Here is a 27216-nt window from a genome sequence, read left to right as displayed (position 1 = left end):
CTACGGAATGCTGACAGTGGGGGGTGAGGGGAAGATGTTTGGTAGTGGCATCATGCTGGAGTTGGCGGAAATAGTGGAGGATGCTCCTTTGAAGTTGGACGGATTGGTCCATAATTTTCTGGTCTATCCCTTGCACCTTTTTTAAATAATGGTACAACTTTTGCAGACCTCCAATCCTCTGATATCTCGTCTATATCTAGTGAGGATTAGAAAATGATCCTCAGAGCATCCGCTATTTCCTCCCTGGCTTCCTTCAACAGCCTGGGATACAATCCACCCAGTCCTGGTGATTTATCCACCTTCAAGGATGTCAGTCGCCCCAGTACATCCTCTCTCACTATACTTATTGTATCTAATGTTTCACACTCCTCCACATTAACTAGAATGTCTGCGTCATCCTCTCCTTAGTACTCATTGAGAACCCTGCCCACATCTTCAGCATCAATGCACAAGTTACCATGTACACCTCTGAGGCCCTACCCTTTCCTTAGTTATTCTCTTGCTCTTAATGCACAGGTAAAACATCTTTGGGTTTTCTTTGATTTTACCTGCCGATATTTTTTCATATCCTCTCTTTGCTTTCCTAATTTCCAATTTTACTTCACCCCTGCACATTCTATACTCCTCTAAGCTTTCTACAGTATTGTCTTTTGTGACCGCCATAAACTTTCTTTTCCTGCTTTATCTTGCCCTGTGTACTTCTCGATAACCAGGGCTAGGTTTAGCAGTACCGCCCTTTTTCTTTGTGGGGACATGTCTACACTGTGCCCGTAGAATCTCACCTTTGAATGTCTCCCACTGATTTGACACAGTTTTTCCTTCTAATAGCTGTATCCAGTCCACTCTTGCCAGCTCACTGCTGAGCTTCATAAAATTTGTCTTTCTCCAATTTAGAACTTTCACTTCTGTCCTATCTTTGTCCTTTTCCATAATGATGCTAAATCTAACTGTATTATGGTCACTATCTCCAAAATGGTCCCCCACTGCTACTTCATCCACTTGCCCACCTTCATTTCCTAAGACTAAATCTAGAATTGCACCTGCTCTCGGGTTTATGTGCTAGCTCAAAAAAGTTCTCTTGAATGCAGTTCAAGAATTTTGCACCCACTGTGCCCTTCACACTGCTCACCACAGGATTCCTAGCCACTGACCTGCTCTTGTGGCCACAGTATTTATATGGGTGGTCCAGTTCAGTTTCTGGTCAATGGTAACCCCCCAGGATGTTGATAGTGGGTGATTCAGTGATGGTAATGCCATTGATTGTCAAGGGGAAATGGTTAGATTCTCTCTTGTTGGAGATGGTCATTGCCTGGCATTTGTGTGGTGTGAATGTTCCTTGCCACTTGTCAGCCCAAGTCTGGATATTGTCCAGGTCTTGCTGCATTTGGACATGGACTGCTTCAATATCTGATGAGTTGCGAATGGTGCTGAACATTGTGCAGTCATCAGTGAACATCCCCACTTCTGATCTTATGATGGAAGGAAGGTCATTGGTGAAGCAGTTGAAGATGGTTTGGCCAAGGACACTACCCTGAGGAACTCCTGCAGTGATGTCCTGGAGCTGAGATGATTGGCCTCCAACTACCACAACCATCTTCCTTTGTGCTAGGTATGACTCCAACCAGTGGAGAGTGTTCCCCCTGATTCCCATTGACTCCAGTTTTGCTGGGGCTCCTTGATGCCACATTCGGTCAAATGCTGCCTTGATGTCAAGAGCAGTAACTCTCACCTCAACTCAGGAGTTCAGCTCTTTTGTCCATGTTTGAACCAAGGCTGTAATGAGGTCAGGAGCTGAGTGGCCCAAGTAGAACCCAAACTGAGCTTCAGTGAGCAGGTTAGTTCTATGCAAGTGCCACTTGATAGCACTGTTGATGACCCCTTCCTTCACTTTACTGATGACTGAGAGTAGACTGATGGGGCGGTAATTGGCTGGGTTGGGTTTGTCCTGCTTTTTGTTTATAGGACATACCTGGGCCATTTTCCACATAGCCAGATAGATGCCATTGTTGTGGCTGTACTGGAACATCTTGGCTAGGAGCCCCGCAAGTTCTGGAGCACAAGTCTAAGCACTATTGCCAGGGCCCATAGCTTTTGCAGTATCCAGTGTCTTCAGATGTTTCCTGATATCACGTGGAGTGAATCAAATTGCCTGAAGACTGGCATCTATGATGCTGGGGACCTCTGAAAGGGTTGGAGATGGATCATCAACTCGGTACTTCTGGCTGAAGTTTGTTGCAAATGCTTCAGACTTATCTTTTGCACTGATGTGCTGGGCTCCCCTATCATTGAGGATGGGGATATTTGTGGAGCCTCCTCCTCCTCCAGTGAGTTGTTGAATTGTCCAACCCTATTCACAACTGGATGTGGCAGGACTGCAGAGCTTAGTTCTGATCCATTGGTTGTGGAGTCACTTAGCTCTGTCTATCACTTGCTGCTAATGCTGTTTGGCACGTGAGTAGTCCTGTGTTATAGCTTCACCAGATTGACACCTCATTCTTAGGTATGCCTGGTGCTGCTCCTGGCATTCCCTCCTGCACTCTTCGTTGAACCAGGGTTGATTCCCTGGCTTGATGGTAATGGTAGAGTGGGGGATATGCCAGGCCAAGAGGTTACAGATTGTATTCAAGTACAATTCTGCTGCTGCTGATGGCCTACAGTGCCTCATGGATGCCCAGTCTTGAGTTGCTAGACTTGTTCTAAATCTATCCTATTTAGCACGGTGGTAGTGCCACACAACAAGATGGAGGGTATCCTCAATGCGAAGATGGAACTTTTTCTCCACAGGGACTGTGCAGTGGTCACTCCTACTGACATGGACAGATGCATCTGTTGCAGGCAGGTTGGTGAGGATGAGGTCAAGTATGTTTTTCCCTCTTGGTTCCCTCACCACCTGCCACAGGCTAGCAGCTATGTCCTTTAGGACCCGGCCAGTTCGATCTGTGGTGGTGCTACCGAGCCACTCTTGGTGATGGACATTGAAGTCCCCCACCCAGAGTACATTCTGTGCCCTTCCTACAAGTGGTGTTAAACATGGAGGAGTACTGATTCATCAGCCGAGGGTTGGGGGAGGGGGCGGTATTTGATGATCAGCAGGAGGTTTCCTTGCCCATATTTGACCTGATGCCATGAGACATCACAGGGTCCGCAGTCGATGTTGAGGACTCCCAGGGCAACTCCCTCCTGACTGTATACCACTGTTATGCCACCTCTGCTGGTTCTGTCCTGCCGGTGGGATAGGACATACTCAGGGATGGTGAAGGCGGTGTCTGGGACATTATCTATAAGATATGATTCCTTGAGGATGACTATGTCAGGCTGTTGCTTGACTAGTCTGTGAGACAGCTCTCCCAATTTTTTCAGTAGCCCCCAAATGTTAGTAAGGGGGACTTTGCAGGGTCGACAGGGCTGAGTTTGCCATGGTCATTTCCGGTGCCTAAGTTGATGCTGGGTGGCCCGTCCAGTTTCATTCCTTTTAGGCTTTGTAGCGGTTTGATATGTTGGCTTGCTAGGCCATTTCAGAAAGCAGTTAAGAGTCAACCACATTGGGTCTGGAGTCAGATGTTGGCCAAACGAGGTAAGGATGGCAGATTTCCTTCCCTAAAGGGCATTAGTGAACCAGATTGGTTTTTACAACACTGGACTTTAACCAGATTTTTATTGAATTCCCACAGTGGGATTCGAACCCGGGTTCCGAGATCATTACCCTGGATCTCTGGATTATTAGTCCAGTGACAACACCACTGCGCCACTGCCTCCCCAGTAAATTAAAGCCCATTGTCGTGTCATTGCTCATCCGCAGTGCTGTGACTCGGATTCAAACCAAGGTTGCTGCAGCCGCAATGCAGGGCACTAACCACTGTACGATCACAGTGTGCTACGTGGGCCATTACATGTAGCCGGAGAAATACACTCCCCTCCTGGGATCTATTTCTGCCCAGGTAAACCTGATGGGGATTCTCTACTTATACCTCAGGCTAACATCACAGTCCAGTTCTGCTGCCTGACCTGCATATTGAAAGTTTGCTTTCAGGTGTGTGTCCTGTTTGCCAGCTCAAAAGGTTAAAATTCCAGGAGGTTAAAATTCCAGGAGGATGGGAGAGCTCAAGCGCAGCCACGATAGTATTGAATGGCGGAGCAGGTTCAGTGGGCCATGTCATCTCCTGCTCCTATTTCTTGTGTTCTTTACTCAACATGTTTGTTTCGTGTTATTTATGTTCTAAATATAATTAATACATTTACTAATTTCATCAGCAGAGACTGGGGGATTGAGATGTCATCAGCGTTGGGCACCTTGCCAGTGGTGGCAGAAGAGCTCCTGAAGAAAGTGAAACAGGTTTACCAGGAATTATCACAATGTGAGTGAGTGGAAAATTGGGCTGTTCCCGGGAGATCATGTGGGGAAGCAGAAACCAAAGGGGTTCCATTACTATATCATCTGTTGCTCAGGTCATGATTACCACTCAATAAATGTCTCTACCTGAGTATTGTACATGTAATGTGCCTTTTTCCACATTGAGTGATATCCCTTTGTGCTGGGATGGACTCCAGTTACAGGGTTTCCACATTATCACCCTCCCTCAAATTGCTGAAATCCAATATTGAACCTTGGTTAGAACACACTTGGGAGAACTACATGAAGTTCTGATCGCCATATTTACAAAAGGGTATAGAGATATAAAAAGATATATATATATGGAGAGGATGCAGAGATTTACGAGGATGGTGTCAGAAGTACGTGGATATACATATCAGGAAAGGACTGAAAGGTTGGGCCTCTTTTCTCTTGAAAACTAAAGGCTGGGGGATGACCTAATAGAGGCCTTTTAGAATACTGAAAGGTTTTGATAAGAGCAGATACAGAGAATGTTTCCTCTTGTGGGGAAGAGCAGAACTAGAGACCATCAATATAAGACAGTCACCAAGAAATCCAATAGGGAATTCAGAGAAACTTCTTCACGCAGAGTGGTGAGAATGTGGAACCCAGTGCCACAGGGAGTGGTTGAAGTGAATAATATAGATGTGTGTAAGGGGAAGCTCATCATGCATTTGGGGATAAAAAGAAATAGATGGTCACAATGATGGATTTAAATGAGGAGAAATGGGAGGAGGCTGGAGTGGAGCATAAACTCCAATATGGATTGGTCGGACTAAATGGCCTGTTGCTGTGTCATGTATCCGATGTAATCAATATGGGAGGTGGAAGTGTTGTATCAACACTTTGTTTAAAATGCCCCTGGGTTATAGTTTACAGTCTACATTTGGGACAGGAATCAGTAAAAACATATTCTCAACAACAACTTACATTTGTACAACACCTTTAACATTCTAAAAATCTCGACATATAACACGAGGTGGCATGAGTTGATGTTCAAGGTGAGGCTGAGTGAGGATACAGAGAGTTTTAAGCAAAGCCTTTGAAATAGGGAGAAGATTTCATAATTTAATAATCATTATCTTTGCTTTGTGTAATCCTTTTCACAGCAAGGGGGAAACTGTCCACATTGTTAGAGATTTATGGTGAACAATGATATTAATGGTTTTGCTAACAGGCAGTTGTTGGAATGTTGTGTATGAATTCCACTCACTGAGACTAACAGATGGTTTCATAATTGCTCCAGAAACAGCTTCTCTTGATGAATTATGTAGGTCAGTTTAGTGCATGCCCCCTTCAAACATTTCCCCCTCCCAAACAGTGAGCCCTCCCTCCTCAAACACAGCCCACTGTCCCCCAAACACTAACCACTTTGCCAGTGCCAATATTTGAAAATTAGTCATCATTTGTAAACTGCCATTTCAGATAACAGCAGAAGTTGGCCAAATATGACATAAAGGGATATGGGGATAGTGTGGGTAAAGGCATTGAAGTGGATGATCAACCAATGATCTTATTGAATGGAGGAGCAGGCTCGATGGGCTGAATGGCCTACCCCTGCTCCTATGTCCCTAAATATGAATTATCGACAGCAGTGATGGTGAGCGAGTGGTGACAGTGCCACCAGGCAAATTTTCCTGTGTTCCCTGAGACAGGAAGTATCAATGAATAAACTGTTTATAAAATATGTATTTGTACCTAAACAGTGTTAAACTTTACACTGGATGATGCAAAGTGAGGTTGGGGCTTTACAGATGATAGTAATTCTTTGTCATTGCTGTTGTTGATCTTTATTTGATTTCCAGGTAGGAAAACTTTATTCCCTCAGTTCACTAATTGGGTGATTCCTGCTGGAGTAATGTCCTCTGACCTCTAGTACATCATCTGTTTTGATGCTTGAGTTCAGTTAGTGAGTGTTGACCCTTCACCTGTGATCCTGCCCTCGCACAATATACCGAGAAAAATGTTCCTGTACAAGCTTTAGGATATCGATTGAGACAGGGACTGACTTTTTCCCTTCTGCGAAGGAACTGGGCCACTACAGCACCACTCCTACTGACTCTGGGTTAACAACCAGCTGGACTGGACTTGTTACTTCCATTGTTTAATTTGTGACCTGTTTTCTGCATGTGATCATAAACCTAATCTACAAAAAAGGTCAACACACTTGCCAACTCATGGCAAACCGTGGCTTATGACTGACAAAAATTAGAAGGCTCAATCAGCAAGGCACCAAACACATTAAAGAGACTTTGTCGGGAATGTGCAGAGGCAAAGTTGAGGGATCAGAGGGAGAGCACAAACCTCCAAACAACCCGTCTGCCCAAGCCTTCAAGCATCACCTACCTGCCCTACTTGCAGATTGCACATTGGACACATCTCAGAAACCATTGAACGGGAGTCAATCAAATCATCTTCAATTCCAAGTGGCTGCCTAAGAAAAAGAAGAGCCTGTGTTTGGTAAAACAATCCGAATGTTAGCGAGTGGAACGTGAGTTCTGGGAATGAAGTTGGGCAAATAACTGAAGGGCCGAATGGCCTACTCCTGCTCCTAGTTTCTATGTTTCTATGAAAGAGTGGTAGAGACAGAAGCCCTCATAACATTTAAAAGATACTTGGATATGCACTCAAAGTGCCATAACCTACAAAACAACAGAGCTGGATATGGGATTAGGCTGTTGGATGGCTACTTGTCAGCCAATGGAAATACAATTAGCTAAATGGCCTCCTTCCATGCTGTGGGCTGATTCTGTGGCAAAGTTCTGGCTAGCAGCACTGAAGATAATTGTGAGGAGTACAAAACATGCTGTGGGAAAGTGGAAAGGGAGATTAGAAGGTTAACAGGTGACATAACAAAAAGACCATCAGGTAACATAAGGAAAAGCAGGATGAACTTGCATCAACAAATGGTGATAAAAGGATTGTTAGAGTGTAGGGTAGCAACACTTGGATCAAGGGAAAATCTAATGTGGGAGGTGAAAGCTTAATGGAGATGTTAAATATTGTGTCCATTTTTTAAAGACGGTGGAATGTAAGAATATGGTTGTACTAGTAGAGGAGGCTGCGGGACAGCGGAGAGGGGTCTCTGTGGGACAGTGGGGAGAGGTTTCCATGGGACAATGGGGTGGGGGTGGCTGTGGGCTGGGGGAGAGGTGACTGCGAGACAGTCAGGAGGGAGCCTGCGGGACTGTGGAAACGGGGTAGCTGGGGGGCAGTTGTAAGGGGTGTTGCGGGACAGTTGCGAGGGTCTGCAGGACAGTTGGGAAGGGGGTCTGCAGAACAGTGGCGAGAGGAGGTTGTTTCACAGCTGGAAGGGGCTTGCTGCAGGACAGTGGGGAAGGGTTTGCGGGACAGTCGGGAAGGAGGGCCTGCAGGACTCAGCCTGGATAATTTACTGGTCCCTGATGGCAGCCTCCATGGCTATTGGAGAGGAGACCGGAATTGGTTGCATTTTCTCACCTCTTAATCCATAATTGAAGATGAAAGTAATAAGTATTTAGAATTGCACAAGTTAATCAAAGACAGCAAATAAAAAATTGTTAGGATCACCAGGATGATCCAGCATTGGGAAACTATAGTTATAAGATGCTAGTGTTATTTTCATAAAGCGGAAAGATAGAGTTATGTTGCACTTCCCACAGTCGACAGATTTCAAACTCTCAAATCAACCTCGTTTACCCTGGTGCCAAATTTACTGAATTCAGTTTCACAATTTTCCACCATGGGATTTGAACTCACAACCTCTAGGTTAATAGTCCTGAAAAAATAGCCACTGGATTTCCATATCCATCAATTATCCATAGCTTTGTGTGACCTGAATTGTATCACTGCCTTGACTGTTTTCTAACCGGTGGAAAACACTTCAAAACAACTCTTCAGAGATCAGTGTTGATTATCTATCTTAACATTTCTCTCCATTTTTTTCTTCCTTTTAGACAAAGTGAATCATGCTGGAGTTGCAGTATACCAGGAGTTAGCAGCACTCCTCCCAGTGCCTTAACCAGGGTGGCCATTGGTCATGTTTGAGTGCTTTTTGACCATAGAAACATCACAATCCAGTCTGATCCTGCCCTCACCTAATCGTCATCAATTTCCCACCAGTGGTCAGTGGGCACTGTTCAGCTGTGGGAACCCTGGCTGATTTTCCCCCTAGCCCAGGACTTTTGAACCAGTAGCAACATTCAGCTGCCATGCTAATTCCCACCGCCCTCGGAGCACAGACACTGGGCATTATCTCCTTGATAGTATTTGCAGAACAGGATGAATTGGGAGCCAGCAAGACTCCGTACCTTCACTGTGGGAGACAAATAGACAAATTTTTTTTTACACTAGTTAGCTTTCTATTCAGTGTACAATTCATACTGTCTGAGTACTGTTGTTAGATTAGATTTGAGAGGATATGTTTGTGAAATGGGCACTAACGAGATTTCTTGTTTCTTGTTTCTTCCAGTGACAGATGAACTGCTTCTGGCGTGAGTACTAGTCGGAGAGCTTCTCCATCTGTCCTCTGGCTCTTTAGAAATCATTTTAAAAATGTCTTATTTGATTCTGAGACCAACTTTGATTGCAATATTGAGATTGCTGGCAATGATGAATATTTTAAAATTAATCTTTTATGTATTTATCAAAGTTTCTCAATTGTTTCACAGTGCCTGTGTATATAAGGTGTGCATGCAAGCAGTGCTTCAATCCCACATTTATTTTTGCCATGGTCATTAATCAATAGCTGTGACTTGTTCAATACACAGTCTGCAATTTTTGATCTGTATGATGTAGAAGTGACTGGATTGTTTTGCAACTTACTAGGAGTTTTGATAAGGTGATGCATTGTATCTTCAAGTGCTTTATCAAGTGGTCTCAGTGTATCTGGTGAATAACCATTCTGCACCAGTATTTAGGAACACTAATATCTGAAGTATTTAATATAATAACCTCTCCTACGTGGTAGCACTGTGGTTGTACCTACGCCAGGTGGGCTGCAGCGGCTCAGCAAGGTGCCACCTTCTCAAGGGCAATTAGTGGATGAGCAGGATGAGCAACAAATGTTAGCCAAGCCAGCAACACCTATATCCCGTGAAAGAATATGATTCCTGTCAATTTCTGCACTTGCTTCACAGTCATGGGAAAATAAGCAAAGCCGGCCTTTACAGTACATTCTGTCTTATCAATTTTCACCCCATCCATTGCCTCTACTATCTCTGCTTATACTGATATTTTGTCAGCTTCCTCTTCCTTGGTAAACACTGATACAAAGTGCTCATCAAATTATCTAGCTGTGCCTGTGCCTCTAAAGCACTCTGCCTTTTACTACCCACTTGCTAGTTAGATGCTGGTAGAAGATTTTGGGGTTCCCTTTTACATTGACTGCCACTCTATTCTCATATTCTCTTTTTGTCAGTTTTACTTTCCTCTTCACTTCCTCTCTCAACTAAATGTATTTGGCCTGGTTCCCACTTGAAGAATTCACCCAACATGCATCATACACCCCCTTTATTTTTGCCCTACCTTTCACTCTTGTTGGAATTGACCTAGCCTGTACCTGAAACATCTCCTCCTTAAAAATCAATCATCGATCGGTCAATTTTTTCTGTCAGTGTTGGCTCTATTTTACCCTGACAATCCCCTCTTATCCCATTGAAATTGGCCCTCTTCCAATTTAGAAGTTCTACTTTAAGTTGTATTTTGCTCTTCTCCATTACTGATCTAAACCTTATGATATGTTTAGGTTCTCCCAGGGCCACTCAGCTCCTGACCTCATTACAGCCTTGGTTCAAACATGGACAAAAGAGCTGAGCTCCCGAGGGGAGGTGAGAGTGACTGTCCTTGACATCAAGGCCGCATTTGACCAAGTGTGGCATCAAGGGGCCCTAGCAAAACTGGAGTCAACGGGAATCGGGGAAAAGTCTCCACTGGTTGGAGTCATACCTAGCACAAAGAAAGATGGCTGTGGTTGTTGGAGGTCAGTCATCTCAGCTCCAGGACATCACCACAGGAATTCCTCAGGATAGTGTCCTCAGCCCAACCACCTTCAGCTGCTTCATCAATGACCTTCCTTTCATCATAAGGTCAGAAGTGGGGATGTTCACTGATGATTGCACAATGTTGATGATTGCACAATGTTCAGCACGATTTGCAACTCTCAGATACTGAAGGAGTCCATATTCAAATGAAACAAAACCTGGACAATATCCAGGCTTGGGCTGACAAGTGGCAAGTAACATTCGCATCACACATGTGCCAGGCAATGACCATCTCCAGTAAGAGAGAATCTAACCATCGGCCGCTTGACATTCAATTGCACGACCACTTGATTGGCACCCCATCCACAAACATTCACTCCCTCCACCACCAACGCAAAGTGGCAACAGTGTACCATCTACAAGATGCACTGCAGGAACTCAACCAAGCCTACTTAGACAGCACCTTTCAAACCCACAACCACTACCATCTAGAAGGTCAAGGGCAGCAGATAGATGGGAACACCACCACCTGGAAGTTCCCCTCCAAGCCACACATCATCCTGACTTGGAAATATATCACTGTTCCTTCACTGTTGCTGGGTCAAAATCCTGGAACTCCCTCCCTTAACAGCACTGTGGGTGTATCTACACCACATGGACTGCAGCAGTTCAAGAAGGCAGCTCACCACCACCTTCTCAAGGGTAATTAGGGCGGGCAATAAATGTTGGCCTAGCCAGCAATGCCCACATGCTGTGAAAGAACAAAAAATATATTTACCTGAAACAGAAAACAGTGATAAAACATTATAAAGCAGTTATAAAAATTGTTTTACTTACCCAAATACTGGATCATCCATGTTTCTGCTCCCAAAAGCACTGCACTAAAATGATGCCAGTGACATTGAGGGAATGCTTGGATTTGCTCCAAAAACTTCCTGACAACTGCTGTTTCTGAACAATAGATTTACAGATTGAAGGTTATAGTGTAGAATATTTGTTTTACATCCTTAACTTGAAACTTGTTCCTGATGTTGAGCAACAATTCTGTCAAGACATGAAGGTACCTTGGACAAGTGAAACTAATGAGAAAAGCAAGGAGAGAGCATGAAAAGAGGCTGGCAGTGAACATAAAAGGGAATCCCAAGGTCTTCTATAAGCATGTAAATAATTAAAGGGTGGTAAAGAAGGAGTAGGGCCAATTAGGGACAAAAAAGGTGACTTGCATGTGGAGGCTGGAGAAAGAGCGGAGGCGTTGAACGGGTCTTTTGCATCTGGTTTTACAAAGGAAGAAGGTGCTACCCAGGCCAAGGTGAGAGCAGAGGTAACTGGTACACTAGAAGAATTTACAATGGAAATGGAGGAGTTATTAGAAAGGCTATCTTTACTTAAAATAGATAAGGTACCAGGACCGGATGAGATGCATCCAAGGATACTGAGGGAAGTGAGAGTGGAAATTGTAGAGGCACTAATGACAATCTTCCAGTCTTCCTTAGACACAGGGGAGGTGCCAGAGGACTGGAGAACTGTGAATATTACACCCTTGTTCAAAAAGAGGTACAAGGATAAAGCTGGCAACTGCAGGCCAGTCAATTTGACCTCAATGGTAGGGAAACTTCTGGAAACTATAGTTTGGGATAAAATCAACAGTCACTTAGACAAGTAAGGAAAGCCAGCATGGATTCATTGAGGGAAAATCATGTTTAACTAACTTGCTGGAGTTTTTTGAGGAGGTAACAGAGAAGGTTGATAAGGGAAACGCTGTTGATGTGGTGTATATGGATTTTCAAAAGGCATTTGATAAGGTGCCACAAACAGACTTGTGAGTAAAATTCTAGGTCATGGAATAAAAGGGAAAGTAGGCACTTGGATAAGAAATTGGTTGAGTGACAGGAAACAGAGAGACGTGATAAATGGTTATTTTTCTGATTGGAGGAATGTTTGTAGTGGGGTTCCCCAGGGGTCAGTGTTGGGACCCTTGTTCTTCCTGATATATATTAATGACCTAGACTGTGGTGTGCAGGGCATGATTTCAAAATTTGCAGATGATGCGAAGATTGGAAATGTTGTCAACTGATGAGGATAGTCTTGAACTTCAAAAGGACCATAGACATGTCGGTGGATTGGGCAGACAAGTGGCAGATGAAGTTCAATGCAGAGAAGTGTGAGGTGATCCATTTTGGCTGGAAAGATATGGTGAGACAGTATAAAATAAAGGGAGAGCCTTTAGGAACAGATGGACCTCGGTGTATATGTACATAGATCATTGAAGATGACAGGGCATATTGAGAGAGCAGTTAATAAAGTATATAGCATCTTAAGCTTTATTAATAGGGGCGTTGAGTACAAGTGTAAGGAGGTCATGTTGAACTTGTGTAAGACACTAGTTAAGTCTCATCTGCAGTACTGCGTCCAGTTCTGGGTGCCATACGTGAGCAAGGATGTGAAGGCATTGGAGAGAGTACAGAGGAGATTCACAAGAATGATTCCTGGGATGAAGAACTGTAGCTATGAGGTTAGATTGGTGAGATTGGGACTGTTTTCCAAGGAGAAAAGAAGGCTGAGAGGAGACTTGATAGAGGTATTCAAGATCCTGAGAGGTATGCACAGGGTAAATAATGAGAAACTGTCCCCACTCGAGAGCATCAAGAACAAGAGGGCACAGATTCAAAATAATGGGCAAAAGGAGTGGAAGTGATGCAAGGAAAATTTTTTTCACCCAAAGGGTGGTTGGAGACAGGTTCAATCAAGGTATTCAAAAGGGAATTGGATTGCTACCTGAAAAGAGAGAACGAGCAAGGTTATGGGGATAAGTCAGGGGAGTGGGACTAGATAGGATGTTCTATCAGAGAGCCAGTGCAGACTCGATAGGCTGTATGGCCACTGTAAAGATTCTGTGATTCTGTGCTCATCATGGTCAATGTTTGTCCTGGCTTGGTACTTTGTTTTCATTGACGTCATTGCTGAAAATCCTACTTCGCATAAGTAGGCTGTGCCAAACATGACCAACACTTTGTGCTGCAGGAGAAACAGTGTTGTTTTCACCATAGCCAACATGATCCTTCTTCATGTGATGTCCACTTTCCAGCAGTGAGTACTGGATGACAATCCGGAGTGGATATCCTGGCTGACTTTACTTTACACTCCAACAGGTGCTGGAGGAACTCTTACTGTCATTCAGTTCAGGATGGCTAGCTGAGCACAGCCCGGGAATCTCACCAGGACACTCCTGACTTAGAATCACATTGGGTTAGTGCATTAGCCCAGCAATTTATCAGTGGAAGCCCATATACTCACTATATATCTCCATGTGTTACACAATGCACATCGTCAATGTAGGAATTCCATATCAGGGGATGTATTGCCAAGCATTACTTTGGTTAGACTGTCACAACAGATCAACTTTGACTCTTGTTAATAAAATCATCCAAAAATAATGTCTAATGTGCACACACACACATACACGCACACATTGTGATGATATGTGTATATTTTTATATTTCTGTGTTTATGGCTATATTCTGTGTAGGTAAGGGTAAGCTGTGTCTGTGTGTCCAGGGTTAATTAAAGGTGAGGTTGCTTGAGTCAGATTGTCTGTAGAATCTCAGGGATGAAAGACTAAAGGTGTTATCTTCTTACATTTTGTAATGAGGCCTTATGGTGGGAGTTAACTTACAAGGAAACAGAGTAGATCTGAAATTAGCATTTGGGGATAAGTTTTGAAATTGATTTGTAGCTGTTGCATTTCAAAGGAGCCTCAAAGGTACAAAAGAACATTTTTATTTTACAGATTTGTGAGTAAACAGGGGGGCAGGTGTTTTAAATTTTATTGACCTGAAACAGAGGTAAAATAGGAACAGGAAAGGTTTTGATATTTGGGGACCTGAGTTTTCAGAGAGATATTTAAAGACACCGGGACACTAAGATGAAAGGGGTGAAAAGGTGTTTATTAAAACGGGGTTTTAGCTGTAGTGAGTTGCAGTGGGTCGGGGGGGGGGGAGTCCCACTGAAGCCAGCTCTGGTGTTTTGGAGTGTGCTGAAAAACTGAAAATCTTTTAATTAAAGAAAGCAACTCAGCTTTGGGCCAGGAGAATATTTATCCTGAGAAACATATTGTTTTAAATCTCCCTTTGGAAAAACCACATCAGCGTGGAGTTCTTCTGGGAAGTCGTGGATTGTACTTCTGTTTAAAGGGAAAGCAGTTGCTCAGTTTGGGTAATATTTCCTGGATTTTATGGTTAAGAATCTATAAGGGCTGTTGCCAAAAAGATAGTTTTATTGTGTACCTTTGATAAAGCATTTTGAGAGTTATTTTGTAGGATTTTTTCTGTATATCTTTTATCTTGTGTGTTTAAGTTTTATCTTTTTCTTTTAATAAATAGTTTAATTCTTCAAATTTTTAAGTAATCACTGTGCTTTTGTGTTCAGTAAACTAATTCAAAGCCATTTGTATAGATGGGGGAGGTGATGGCGTAGTGGTATTGTCGCTGGACTAGTATTCCAGGGACCCAGGGTAATGTTCCGGGGTCTCGGGTTGGAATCCTGCCACGGCAGATGGTGGAATTTGGATTCAATAAAAATCTGAAATTAAAAGTCTAACGATGACCAGGGAACCATTGTTGATTGTTATAAAGACCCACCCGGTTCACTGATGTCCTTTAGGGAAGGAAATCTGCCGTCCTTACCTGGTCTGGCCTACACATGACTCCAGACCCACATCAATGTGGTTGACTCTTAAATACCCTATGAAATGGCCTAGCAAGGCCATTGTAACAAACCGCTACAAAGTCACAAAAAAGGAATGAAACCGGACAGCCCACCCAGCATCGATCTAGGCACCAGAGCAACAATGGCAAACTCAGCCCTGTCGAACCTGCAAAGTCCTCCTTACTAACATCTGGGCGCTAGTGCCAAAATTGGGAGAGCTGTCTCACAGACTAGTCAAGCAACAGCCTGACATAGCTATCCTCACGGAACCATACCTTACAGATAATGTCCCAGACATCACCATCACCATCCCTGGGTATGGCCCGCCGGCAGGACAGACCCAGCAGAGGTGGCGGCACACTGGTATACAGTCGGAAGGGAGTCGCCCTGGGAGATCTTAACATCGACTCTAAACCTCATGAAGTCTCATGGCATCAGGTCAAACACGGACAAGAAAATCTCCTGCTGATTACCACATACCGCCTTCCCTCAGCTGATGAATCAGTGCTCCTCCATGTTGAACACCACTTGGAGGAAGCACTGAGGGTGGCAAGGGTGCAGAATGTACCCTGGGTGGGGGACTTCAATGTCCAACACCCAAGAGTAGCTCGGTAGCACCGTGACTGACCGAGCTGGCCGAGTCCTAAGTGACATAGCTTCTAGACTGAGTCTGTGGCAGGTGGTGAGGGAACCAACAAGAGGGAAAAATGTACTTGACCTCATCCTCACCAACCTGCCTGCAACAGATGCATCTGTCCATGACAGTATCAGTAGGGGTGACCACCACACAGTCTGTGGAGACAAAGTCCCGCCTTCACATTAAGGATACCCTCCAAGTGTGTGGCACTACAACTGTGCTAAATGGGATAGATTTCAAACAGATCTAGCAACTCAAGACTGGGCGTCAATGAGGTGCTGTGGGCCATCAACAGCAGCAGAAATGTACTCGGACACAATCTGTAACCACATGACCCAGCATCTCCCTCACTCTGCCATTACCATCAAGCCAGGGGATCAACCCTGTTTCAATGAAGAGTGCAGGAGGACATGCCAGGAGCAGCACCAGTCAATCTAGTGAACACAGGACTACTTGCATGCCAAACAGCATAAGCAGCAAGTGATAGAGCTAAGCGCTCCCACAACCAATGGATCAGATCTAAGCTCTGCAGTCCTGCCAGATCCAGTCGTGAATGGTGGTGGACAATTAAACAGCTCACTGGAGGAGGAGGAGGCCCACAAATATTCCCATCCTCAATGATGGAGGAGCCTAGCACATCAGTGCAAAAGATAAGGCTGAAGCATTTGCTACAATCTTCAGCCAGAAGTGCCGAGTGGATGATCCATCTCAGCCTCCTTCAGAAGTCCCCAGCATCACAGATACAAGCCTTCACCCAATTCGATTCACAAATCCAACCCAGCCAATTACCAGCCAATAAGCCTACTCTCGATCATCAGTAAAGTAATGGAACGGGTCATCAACAGTGCTATCAAGCGGCACTTGCTTAGCAATAACCTGCTCACTGACACCCAGTTTGGGTTCCGCCAGGGCCATTCAGCTCCTGACCTCATTACAGCCTTGGTTCCAACATGGACAAAAGAGCTGAACTCACGAGGTGAGATGAGAGTGACTGCCCTTGACACCAAGGCCGCATTTGACAGAGTGTGGCATCAAGGAGACCTAGCAAAACTGGGGTCAATGGGAATCAGGGGGAAAACTCTCCACTGGTTGGAGTTATACCGAGCACAAAAGAAGATGGTTGTTGTTGTTGGAGGTTAGTCATCTCAGCTCCAGGACGTCACCACAGGAGTTCCTCAGGGTAGTGTCCTCAGCCCAACCACCTTCAGCTGCTTCATCATTGACCTTCCTTCCATCATAAGGTCAGAAGTAGGGATGTTTGCTGATGATTGCACGATGTTCAGCACCATTAATGACTCCTCAGATACTGAAGCAGTCTATGTCCAAATGCAGCAAGACCTGGACAATAAACAGGCTTGGGCTGACAAGTGGCAAGTAACAATTGCGCCACACAAGTGTCAGGCAATGACCATCTCCAACAAGAGAGAATTCAACCATCACCCCTTGATGTTCAATGGCATTACCATCACTGAATCCCCACTATCAACATCCTGGAGTTTACCATTGAACAGAAACTAAACTGGACTAGCCGTATAAATACTGTGGCTATAAAAGAAGGTCAGAGGCTAGGAATTGTGTGACTCCCCAAAGCCTGTCCGCCTTCTGCAAGGCACAAGTCAGGAGTGTGATGGAATACTCTCCACTTGCCTGGATGAATGCAGCTCCCACAACACTCAAGGAACTTGACACTGTCCAGGACAAAGCAGTCCACTTGATTGGCACCACATTCACAAACATTCACTCTGTCCACCACCGACACACAGTAGCAGCAGTGTGTACCATCTACAAGATGCACTGCAGGAATTCACCAAGGCTCCTTTTACAGCACCTTCCAAACCCACGCCTACTACCATCTAGAAGGACAAGGGCAGCAGATAGATGGGAACACCAGCACCTGGAAGTTTCCCCCCAAGCCACTCACTATCCTGACTTGGAAATATAATGCCATTCTTTCACTGCCGTTGGGTCAAAAGCCTGGAACTCCCTTCTTAACAGCACTGTGGATGTACCTACACCACATGGACTGCAGCAGTTCAAGAAGGCAGTTCACCACCACCTTCTCAAGGGCAATTACGGATGGGCAATAAATGCTGGCCCAGCCAGCGAAGCCCACATCCCATGAATGAATAAAAAAATAGATGCTCCATCAAGCCAGGAGCTCCTATACCACATCTGAAATTGCTGTGCCTGTAATTATACACTGTCTTTATTCTCCCTGCATAAATTTTAAGTGTAGCCGACTGTGTTTAATTGTGACCCATCAATGCCAATACAAACTCGGCGAAAGCTGTTGATGTTAATTAGTCAGGTACCAGTGGAAGAGAAAACCAAATGAAAGAAAAAAATGAAAGGGGAGAGTGTTTAACCTGGGAAAAGAAGACGAGTGGATTGAAAAATATATACATATGTTATTTTTATATATATATATATATAAAATAACAGGAGCCAGACTTCAGGGGAATAAAAACTGAAATGGATTCACAGGTAAAAATAGCGCTTGTTTGGCTTCACCCTCAAGTTGAGTTTTTCTCATGAGGATAAATTCTGAGACAACGTTCAGATTCTTGCAACAAAAAAAAAATCAACGGCAATAAAAGGATCAGAGATCACTGAACACAAATGTTAAAGGTGGAAACAGTCAGCAGTGAGCTAAATGAAAGAAGAAGGCGAAAGTGCACATTTTCCACTTGAAGAAAATGGTTGATAAAAGCAGGCACATTTAAAAATTACTTGGATATACACTTGAAATGCTGTAACTTACAGGGCTACAGAGATGGAAGATGGGTTAAGGCTGGATAGCTCTTTGCCAGCAGGCACCAACGTGATGGGGCAAGTAGCCTCATTTTCTGCCATGAATTTTCTATATCGAAAGCAAGTTTTAGAGGGATACAACTAATCCAACTCATCCATTTTTGAAAGCAAAGATGGATGGGTTTTGATAAACAGAAAATAGTAAATGTAGCATGGGGGGGATAGGTGGGGAAAGGTTTGTCTTTGAGCATCGAAAACAATCAGAATGGCTTTGCTAAAGCTATACCTGGTGTTTCGAGAAAGATCTCAGTAGGAAAATAAAGGAGTTTGTTAAGTTTCCAAAAAATACACTTTCTGTAGACGAGGAGAGACGAAGTCACAGTGTACTCAATTCTGGGACTCGGGACTTTCCATTTAAATATGAGGATCTGTACCCTGTAATTATGTTTTGACGGACCTCTGCTTCATCTGCATACTTCATGCAGGTACAATGTGTAGGATTACACCTGCTGTTCACCTGACTTTGCTCAATACTTGTTCGTGAGGTATATTATGCTCCTTTTTAATACAGTTATTTTAAGAACAGGTTTCTTTAAAAGTGGACAGCACATTTCCTAATGAAGTGAGGTGTTGAATATTTCAACTGAGAAGGACAGACCTTAGAGAGAGTGAATATTGTTGTGTTAGTCAGCTGCTGTATTGTGATCAGCCTTGAGTTAACACACAGGCTCCTACTAGATTTAAATGTTGTTTCTTCTCCAGATTAAAGTTTGTCTTTGGCCCAGCTGCCCTGCATGCCTTGGAGCTGGTGGATCAACTTTCAGTAACACTTGTCCACTCGCCCAGTGGAAGATCCCTGTACCAGGTATAGTGTCTTTCAATGATTTTAAATTCCTATCATTCAAAATTATTTCATTTTTGTGAGTATGACCATTCTGGTTCCCTAATGGCGCAGTACCACACAAGGCAATGTGTTTCCCCATTAACTCTACACTCCAGGAAGATCCCAGCTTTGATCCCTGATCTGTGCTACGTTAGTCCAGCAGGAGCAGCAGTGAGACCCAGCTGGAAAATGCCTGAGGAAATCAGGAAAGGGCTCAACTGTGATGCCCCACACAGTTGAATAACTATTAACACCCTGTTGGAGGAAGAAAAAAACTTGTGCCAGTCAATGGGGCATTTTCTCTATACCTGTGACTCTGTCTGCTGATAGATTTATTAAGACTTTTACATCTGCTGCAGTTACTGTCATCTTTTTCCTGTGTCAGCGCCCATGTAAACTTGTCATGTAATTAAACCCTCCTGCCTGTGCTGACACTGCAAACATTTATGCGTTGTGTGTGACACTACAAAAAAATGACTACATCGTTTTAAACATATTGAACAAAATTTGAATATGTTTTTTCCTCTGTGCTAAAAGAACCATTTTCCTTCAAGCATTTTGAGGTGAGGAATGTCACAGGCTATATGCAAGTAAAAACTTCATCTGCACAACTGTATTACTCCTGTTTCACAAGACCAGCCTAATTTCATACATATGATAATTCTGTTGTCTCACCAGGAAATCATTCAGTTCATGGTGTTTAAAATGGGCTCTTCATCCTGTGGACTCATAACTGGGAGCTGGCCAAAAGTTAAAGAATCTCCTCCTCGCTGGCTGGATCTGAACCCAGATGCTAAAATGAGGGAGATGTTCCCCCTATAAGAAAACCGGAAACCAGTTTATAAAGGGCAAGTTTGCAATTTTATTGCCATGATGGTACAAAGAGAAAAGCATCCCATCTGGAGCCTGCCTAGACTCTCTGTGCCTACGTCCTCACACCAATACCACTTGAATGAAAGGTCATTGTCTGCACTGGAGTCATAGAGTTGTACAGCACAGAAACAGGTGCTGGCCATCAAGCACCAATCTATCCTAATCCCATTTTCCAGCACTTGGCCTGTAGCCCTGTATGCTATGGCGTTTCAAGTGCTCAACTAAATATTTCTTAAATGTTGTGAGTGCTGTTTTTGGCTGCAGTAGAGAGCTTCAGTTGGAGTTTGGTGACTGAGGGGGTTTAAGTGTTAAATTCTATCTGAAGCCTAGTCTTTCTTTAAATTAGCAATTAACTAAAAGTTGCTGTTAGGGTTGGAAGAAGGTGAGTTTTAGTCCAGCCTTAGGACAAGGCTCATACAGGCTCAGTTTGCAGTTGAAACCAGTTATATAAATAACTGGCTTAATCAGGTTTTCAGAAGCTCGGTTCAGAGAGTATAAAAGTAGGCTATCTTATAGTGCTGAGTTTGTCTGGGTGCTGTGTTTGGCTGCAGTCAAATGCTTCATTTGGAGTTTGGTGACTGAGGGAGGAGGTGCTCCTTTCCTTTCCTACCTTTGCTCAAAGAAGAGCGGCGGCCTTGGTAAGTAGGAACTGGTGAGTAAATTAGAAAAGTGTAATATTTTTAAAGTTCCTATACTTGGATTTAACTGCGAAGCGCCAGGAATAAGGGAAATTTATGGCCAATATAACAAAGTAATATAAATAATCCAAAGTAGAATCAAGTTAACTTAAGGGAAGTAGAGTTAAGACATGGCAGGGCAGCTCAGTCGCATGGAATGCGTGCCCTGTAATATGTGCAAAGTCATGGACGCTACCAATGTCCTAGCTGACCACATGCAGGAAGTGCTGTCAGCTGCAGAAACTTGAGCTCCGGGTTTCAGAGATCAGGCGGCGGCTGGAGTCACTGTGGCGTATCCTGCAGGCTGACAGCATGTTCAGAAGGGTGGTCACAATGCAGCTTAAAGGCCTGGAGGCAGAGAGGGAACGGATGACCACCAGGCAGTCCAAGAGAAGTAGGCAGGTAGTGCAGGAGTCCCCTGGGGTCCTGCTCGCAAATTGGTTTTCCATTTTGGAAGCTGGTGAGGGTGCTGGCTCCTCAGAGGAATGCAGCAAGGGCCAAGTTTGTAGCACCACGAGCGGCTTGGCTGTACAGAAGCGGAGGAGGAAGAAAGGAAGAGCAACCGTGATAGGGGATTAATTGGTTAGAAGAGCAGACAGGCGTTTCTGTGGCTGTAGACGTGGCTCCAGGATGGTATGTTGCCTCCCTGGTGCGAGGGTCAAGGATGTCACGGAATGGCTGCAGGGCATTCTTCTGGGGGAAAGTGATCAGCCAGAAGTCATGGTCCACATTGGTAACAATGACATAAGTAGGAAGGGGGGCGTGGTCCTGCAATCAGAATTTAGGGAGCTTGGTAGAAAATTGGCAAGCAGGACCTCGAATGTGGTAATCTCCGGATTACTCCCAGTGCCACATGCCAGTGAGTACAAAAATAGGAGGATAAGGCAGATGAATGCGTGGCTGGAAAGATGGTGCAGGAGGGAGGGCTTTAGATTCCTGGGACACTGGGACTGTCTCTGGGAGAGATGGCACCTGTACAAGCCGGACGGGTTGCACCTGAACAGACCTGGGACTGAGTTCCTTGCGGGGCATTTTGCTAGTGCTGTTGGGAGGGTTTTAAACAAACTCAGCAGGGGCATGGGAACCAAGAAAAAATATTAGAGAGGAATACCAGGATGCACAAAATACTGGGAGAGATAGATAGCACTAGTATAGAGAATAATAAGTTGTGTAAGGGAGAAAGTAACAAAATCTAAATCAGGGTTACTATGCATGGATGTGAATGCACGGAGTGTACTAAATAAGAATGGGGAGTTACAAGTCCAGATTGCCATGTGGAAATATGATGTTGTGGCGATAACAGAGACCTGCCGGTGGTATTGGTTAAGTGGAACGTTGCAGTGCTGGAGAAAGAGGATGTCCCAGAGGGTTCAAGGACAGAATCAATTTGGCTAAAGCTAAGGATCAAAAAGGGTGCAATTGCACATTGCTCGCCAAGTAGCGAGAAGAACAAATCTGCAGGGTAATTACAGAGAGATGCAGGCATTATACAGTAGTTATAATGGGGGACTTTAATTTCCCGGATGTAGCCTGGGACAGTGGTATTGTAAAGGGCAGAGAGGGGCAAAAGTTCCTAGATTATGTTTTGGAGAATTTTCTACAGCAGTATGTGTCGAACCCAACAAGAAAAGATGCACTGTTGGACCTGGTTCTTGGAAATTAGGCGGGCCAAGTATATCAAGTGTCAGTGGGGGATCACTTAGGTATTGTACGTTTTAGATGATGATAGAAAAGAACACTAGGCAATCCAGAGTAAGAATAATTAACTGGACAAGAGCCAACTTTGATGGAGCCAGAATAGAGCTGAGCCAGATAGACTGGAACGAAAGATTGTCAGGAAAAACTGTAGCTGAACAATGAGCTACCTTTAAAATAGAATTGGTTCGGGCACAGTCAAGGTATATTCCATCGAAAGGGAAAGGTAGGGCAAACAAATCCAGAGCTCCCTGGATGAAAAAGATTAAAATTAAGATAAAGGAGAAAAAGTGTGCTTTTGACAGGTATCAGGTACAAAATACAGTTGAGAACCAAGAGAAATACAGAAGGTCCAGAGGGGAGGTGGTGAAGCATATTAGAGAAGTGAAGAGGGATTATGAGAAAAGACTAGCAGCCAACATAAAGGGGAATTCCAAAGTCTTCTTTAGGCATATAAATAGTAAAAGGGTGGTAAAAGGAGGAGTAGGGCCGATTAGGGACCTAAAAGGGAATTTACACATGGACGAAGAGGCCATGGCTGAGGTATTAAATGAATACTTTGCATCCGTCTTTACCAAGGAGGTAGATGCTACCCAGGCCATGGTGACAAACGAGGAAACTGTCACTAGAAGCGTTCAAAATTGATAAGGAGGAATTGTTGAATAGACTGTCGGCACTTAAAGTTGAGAAGGCACTGAGACCAGATGAGATGCATCCAAGGATATTGAAGGAAGTGAGAGTAGAAATTGCAGGGTCGCTGGCCATAATCTTTCAGTCTTCCCTAGACTCAGGTGGTGCCAGAGAACTGGAGAATTGCAAACATTATGCCCTTGTTTAAAAAAGGCTTTAAGGATAAAGCATATAGTATCCTGGACTGTACTAATAAGGGCATAGAGTACAAGAGCAGGGAGGTTATGCTGAATTCATATAAGACACTCATTATTGTTATGACCGAGCAGTTGGTAAAGCTGAGTTATTTTTTAAAAACCCCAGAGGGAAACTTTAAACAACTGTCACAACCTATAATTTTAAGTGTTATGTTTGAGATGCAACTCTAAATTCAGGAATCATACCACCAGTTCTCAAGAGGTTTTATTTTAAGCTAATTGAAACATTTTATTAATTTACACAAGTTAAATATATACACATGGCTACGAATTACTACTATCATAACTTTTAACAAATTCCCAAACTAATCTCCATTAAGGCAACAGCAACCTATTGACCTAACCAGACATCAAGCAAAGCATTTTCACTGTACGAATTCAAACTGAGGTTCCTTTCACTTTGGTTCCTGTGGAGACAGTTGGAGGCTGACAGATACTTTTGATATCATGTTGCCTCTGCTCTACACACACAAAACTGCTGAAGTTATACTTAGCACAGCCCATTGAATGTAAATTCTCATTGTATCACCAGCCTCTTTGAACTCTACCTTTTAACAATAAAACCCCTTTCATTGTACCAATTTTATTAGTAATATAAACATATTGCTTGGTACCTGCTAGCTAGGTGGTAATTTTTACCCCACTTCTTGAATGCTCTATTCAAAAAATGCAAATGCACTCTATCTCTCTTACATATCAAAACTAATACACATCAAAGCACCCAGACTAGCTGGCTTTAATCCACAGACTAAATCTCTACTTTAAAAGAAAAATATTTTCCAATGTATTATATACATTAATAGCTTCATGACATTAGACCTCAGCTGGAATATTGTGTACAATTCTGGGTACCATATTATAGGAATACATTGGAGAGAGTGCAGAAGAGGTTTACAAGAATAGTTCCAGGGATGACAAACTTCAGCTATGAGGATAGATTGGAGAGGTTGCTACCCCCCTCCGCCAATCCAGGGTACAGTGGCTCCCTAACTTTCCCCTTCTCCCCAAGGAGTGAGTGAAATTCTCTTGCTTTTTCTCCTTTTCTTTTTTATGCTAAACTTTATAAAACACTGGTTAGACACCAGTACCCAGTTCTGGGCATCACAATTTAGGCTTGATGTCATGGCTTCAGAGAGCATGCAGATGAGATTTACTTGAATGGTAACAGGGATAAGGGACATCCGTTATATGCAGAGGCTAGTGAAGCTGGGTTTGTTCAAATCTTTAGGGAAGAGTGATCATAGTATGATAAGGTTTAGGACACCCATGGAAGATGACAAAGAGCAACCTAAAATAAAAATATTAAATTGGAAGAGAACTGATTTCAGTGGGGTGAGAACAAATTTGTTCCAGGTAAATTGGAATCAAAGATTGGCAGGCAAAAATGTAAACAAACAATGCCTCTCTTTAAAAAGGAGCTGGTTCAAGTACAATCGAGATACATTCCCAGGAAGGGCAACCAAAGCTAGACCTCCCTGGATGACAGAAGAGATAGTGAGTAAGATGAAGCAGGAGAAAGAGGCATTTGATAGATATCAGGTTGATAATACAAGTGAGAACCAGGGTGGATGTAGAAAGTTCAGAAGAAAAGTGAAAAAGGAAATCATAGAGGCAAAGAGAGAGTATGAGAAGAGACTGTCAGCCAACATAAAAGAGAATCCAAAGTTCTTCTATAAATAAATAAAAAAAGGGCAATAAGAGGAGAGGTGAAGCTGATTAGGACCAAACAGAGGATCTACTCATGGAGGCAGAGGAGATGGCTGAGTTATTAAATGAGCATCCGTCTTTACCAAGGCTGGCACTCCAGTGCATTACTGAGGGAGTGTTGCACTGTAAGGATCTGACTTTTTCTTTTGTGTGCTCATGTGATGTGGGCATCACTGCCTAGGCCAGCATTTATTGCCCATCCCTAATTGCCCCGAGAAGTGGTGGTAAGCTGTCGTCTTGAACCGCTGCAGTCCATGTGTTGGTACACCCTCAGTGCTGCTCAAGAGGGAGTTCCAGGATTTTGACCCATCGATAGTGAAGGAACAGCGATATATTTCCAAGTCAGGATGTTGAGTGACTTGGAGGGGAACTTCCCAGTGGTGGTGTTCCCATGTGTCTTCTGCCCTTGTCCTTCTAGATGGTAGTGGTCATGGGTTTGGAAGGTGCTGCCTAAGGAGCCATGGTGAGTTCTGCAATACACCTTGTAGATGGTACACACTGTTGACAGTGTTCATCAGTATTGGAGTGAGTGAATGTTTGTGGATGTGGTGCCAATTAGGTGGGTGCTTTGTCCTGGATGGAGTGTTTTTGGAGCTGCACTTATCCAGGCAAGTGAAGAGCATTCCATTAAACTCCTGGCTTGTGCCTTGTAGATGGTGGGCAGGCTTTGGGGAGTCAGGAGGTGAGTTACTCAGTGCGGGATTCCTAGCCTCTGACTCTTATAGCCACAGTATTTATATAGCTAGTCCAACTCAGTTTCTGATCAATGGTAACCCCCAGGTTATTGATAGTGGGGGCTTCAGTGATGGTAATGCCATTGAATGTGGAGGGGTGATGGTTAGATTCCCTCTTGTTGGAGATGGTCATTGCCTGGCACTTATGTGGAGTGAATGTCACTTGCCACTTGTCAGCCCAAGCCTGAATATTGTGCAGGTCATGCTGCATTTGGACATGGACTGCTTCAGTATCTGAGGAGTTGCAAATGATGTTGAATGTTCTGTAATCATCAGCGAACATCCCCACTTCTGACCTTATGATGGAAGGAAGGTCATTGATGAAGCAGCTGAAGATGGTTAGGCCTAGGACACTACCCTGAGGAACTCCTGCGGTGATGTCCTGGAGCTGAGATGACTGACCTCCAACAACCACAACCATCTTTCTTTGTGCTAGGTATGACTCCAACCAGCGGAGAGTTTCCCCCTCATTTCCATTGACTCCACTTTTGCTAGGGTTCCTTGATGCCACACTCGGTCAAATGCTGCCTTGATGTCAAGGGCAGTCACTCTCCACCTCACCTCTGGAGTTCAGCTCTTTTGTCCATGTTTGAACCAAGGCTGTAATGAGGTCAGGAGCTGTGTGACCCTGGTGGAACCCAAACTGAGTGTCAGTGAGCAGGTTATTGTTAAGCAAGTGCCGCTTGATAGCACTGTTGATGACCCCTTCCATGACTTTATTGATGATCAAGAGTAGACTGATGGGGTGGTAATTGGCTGGTTTGGATTTGCCCTGCTTTTTGTGTACAGGACATACTTGGGCAATTTTTCACATTGCCTGGTAGATGCCAGTGCTGTAGCTGTACTGCAACAGCTTGGCTAGGGGTGCGGCAAGTTCTGGAGCATAAGCCTTCAATACTATTACCAGAATATTGTCAGGGCCCAGAGCCTTTGCAGAATCAAGTGTCTTCAGCCATTCCTTGATGTCACGTACAGTGAATCAAATTGGCTGAAGACTGGCATGTATCTTGCTGGGGGCCTCAGGAGGAGGTCGAGATGGATCATCCACTTGGCACTCTCGCTGAAGATTGTTGGGAGTGCTTCAGCTTTATCTTTTGCACTAATGTGCTGGGCTCCCTTATCGTTGAGGATGGGGATATTTGTGGAGCCTCATCCTCCAGTGAGTTGTTTAATTGTCCACCACCATTCACGACTGGATGTGGCAGGGCTACAGAGCTTTGACCTGATCCGTTGGTTGTGGAATCGCTAAGCTCTGTCTATCACTTGCTGCTTATGCTGTTTGGCACGCAAAGTAGTCCTGTGTTATAGCTTCACCACATTGACACCTCATTTTTAG

The 27216-nt window shown here is 44.0% G+C and overlaps 1 protein-coding gene across 2 annotated transcripts in view; it reads left to right on the top strand.

Annotated features, from left to right (window-relative positions):
• The window catches only part of zswim7 (zinc finger, SWIM-type containing 7), a 48945-nt gene that overhangs the window by 5663 nt on the left and 16066 nt on the right, over positions 1–27216 (top strand). The window contains exons 2-4 of one of the 2 annotated variants that reach the window (XM_078548379.1): positions 4252–4355; positions 8823–8844; positions 19187–19289. In XM_078548379.1, coding sequence (XP_078404505.1) covers positions 4271–4355; positions 8823–8844; positions 19187–19289 — 210 coding nt within the window. In that variant the 5' untranslated portion in view covers positions 4252–4270. The remainder of the gene's footprint in view (positions 1–4251; positions 4356–8822; positions 8845–19186; positions 19290–27216) is intronic. The other variant, XM_078548380.1, reaches the window with a different exon arrangement.

Source organism: Cetorhinus maximus, chromosome 9, assembly GCF_964194155.1.
Source record: "Cetorhinus maximus chromosome 9, sCetMax3.hap1.1, whole genome shotgun sequence".
Classification (NCBI taxonomy): Eukaryota; Metazoa; Chordata; class Chondrichthyes; order Lamniformes; family Cetorhinidae; genus Cetorhinus; species Cetorhinus maximus.
The sequence above is the reverse complement of the archived record's forward strand: the minus strand, read 5'-3'. Positions and strand labels throughout refer to the sequence as shown.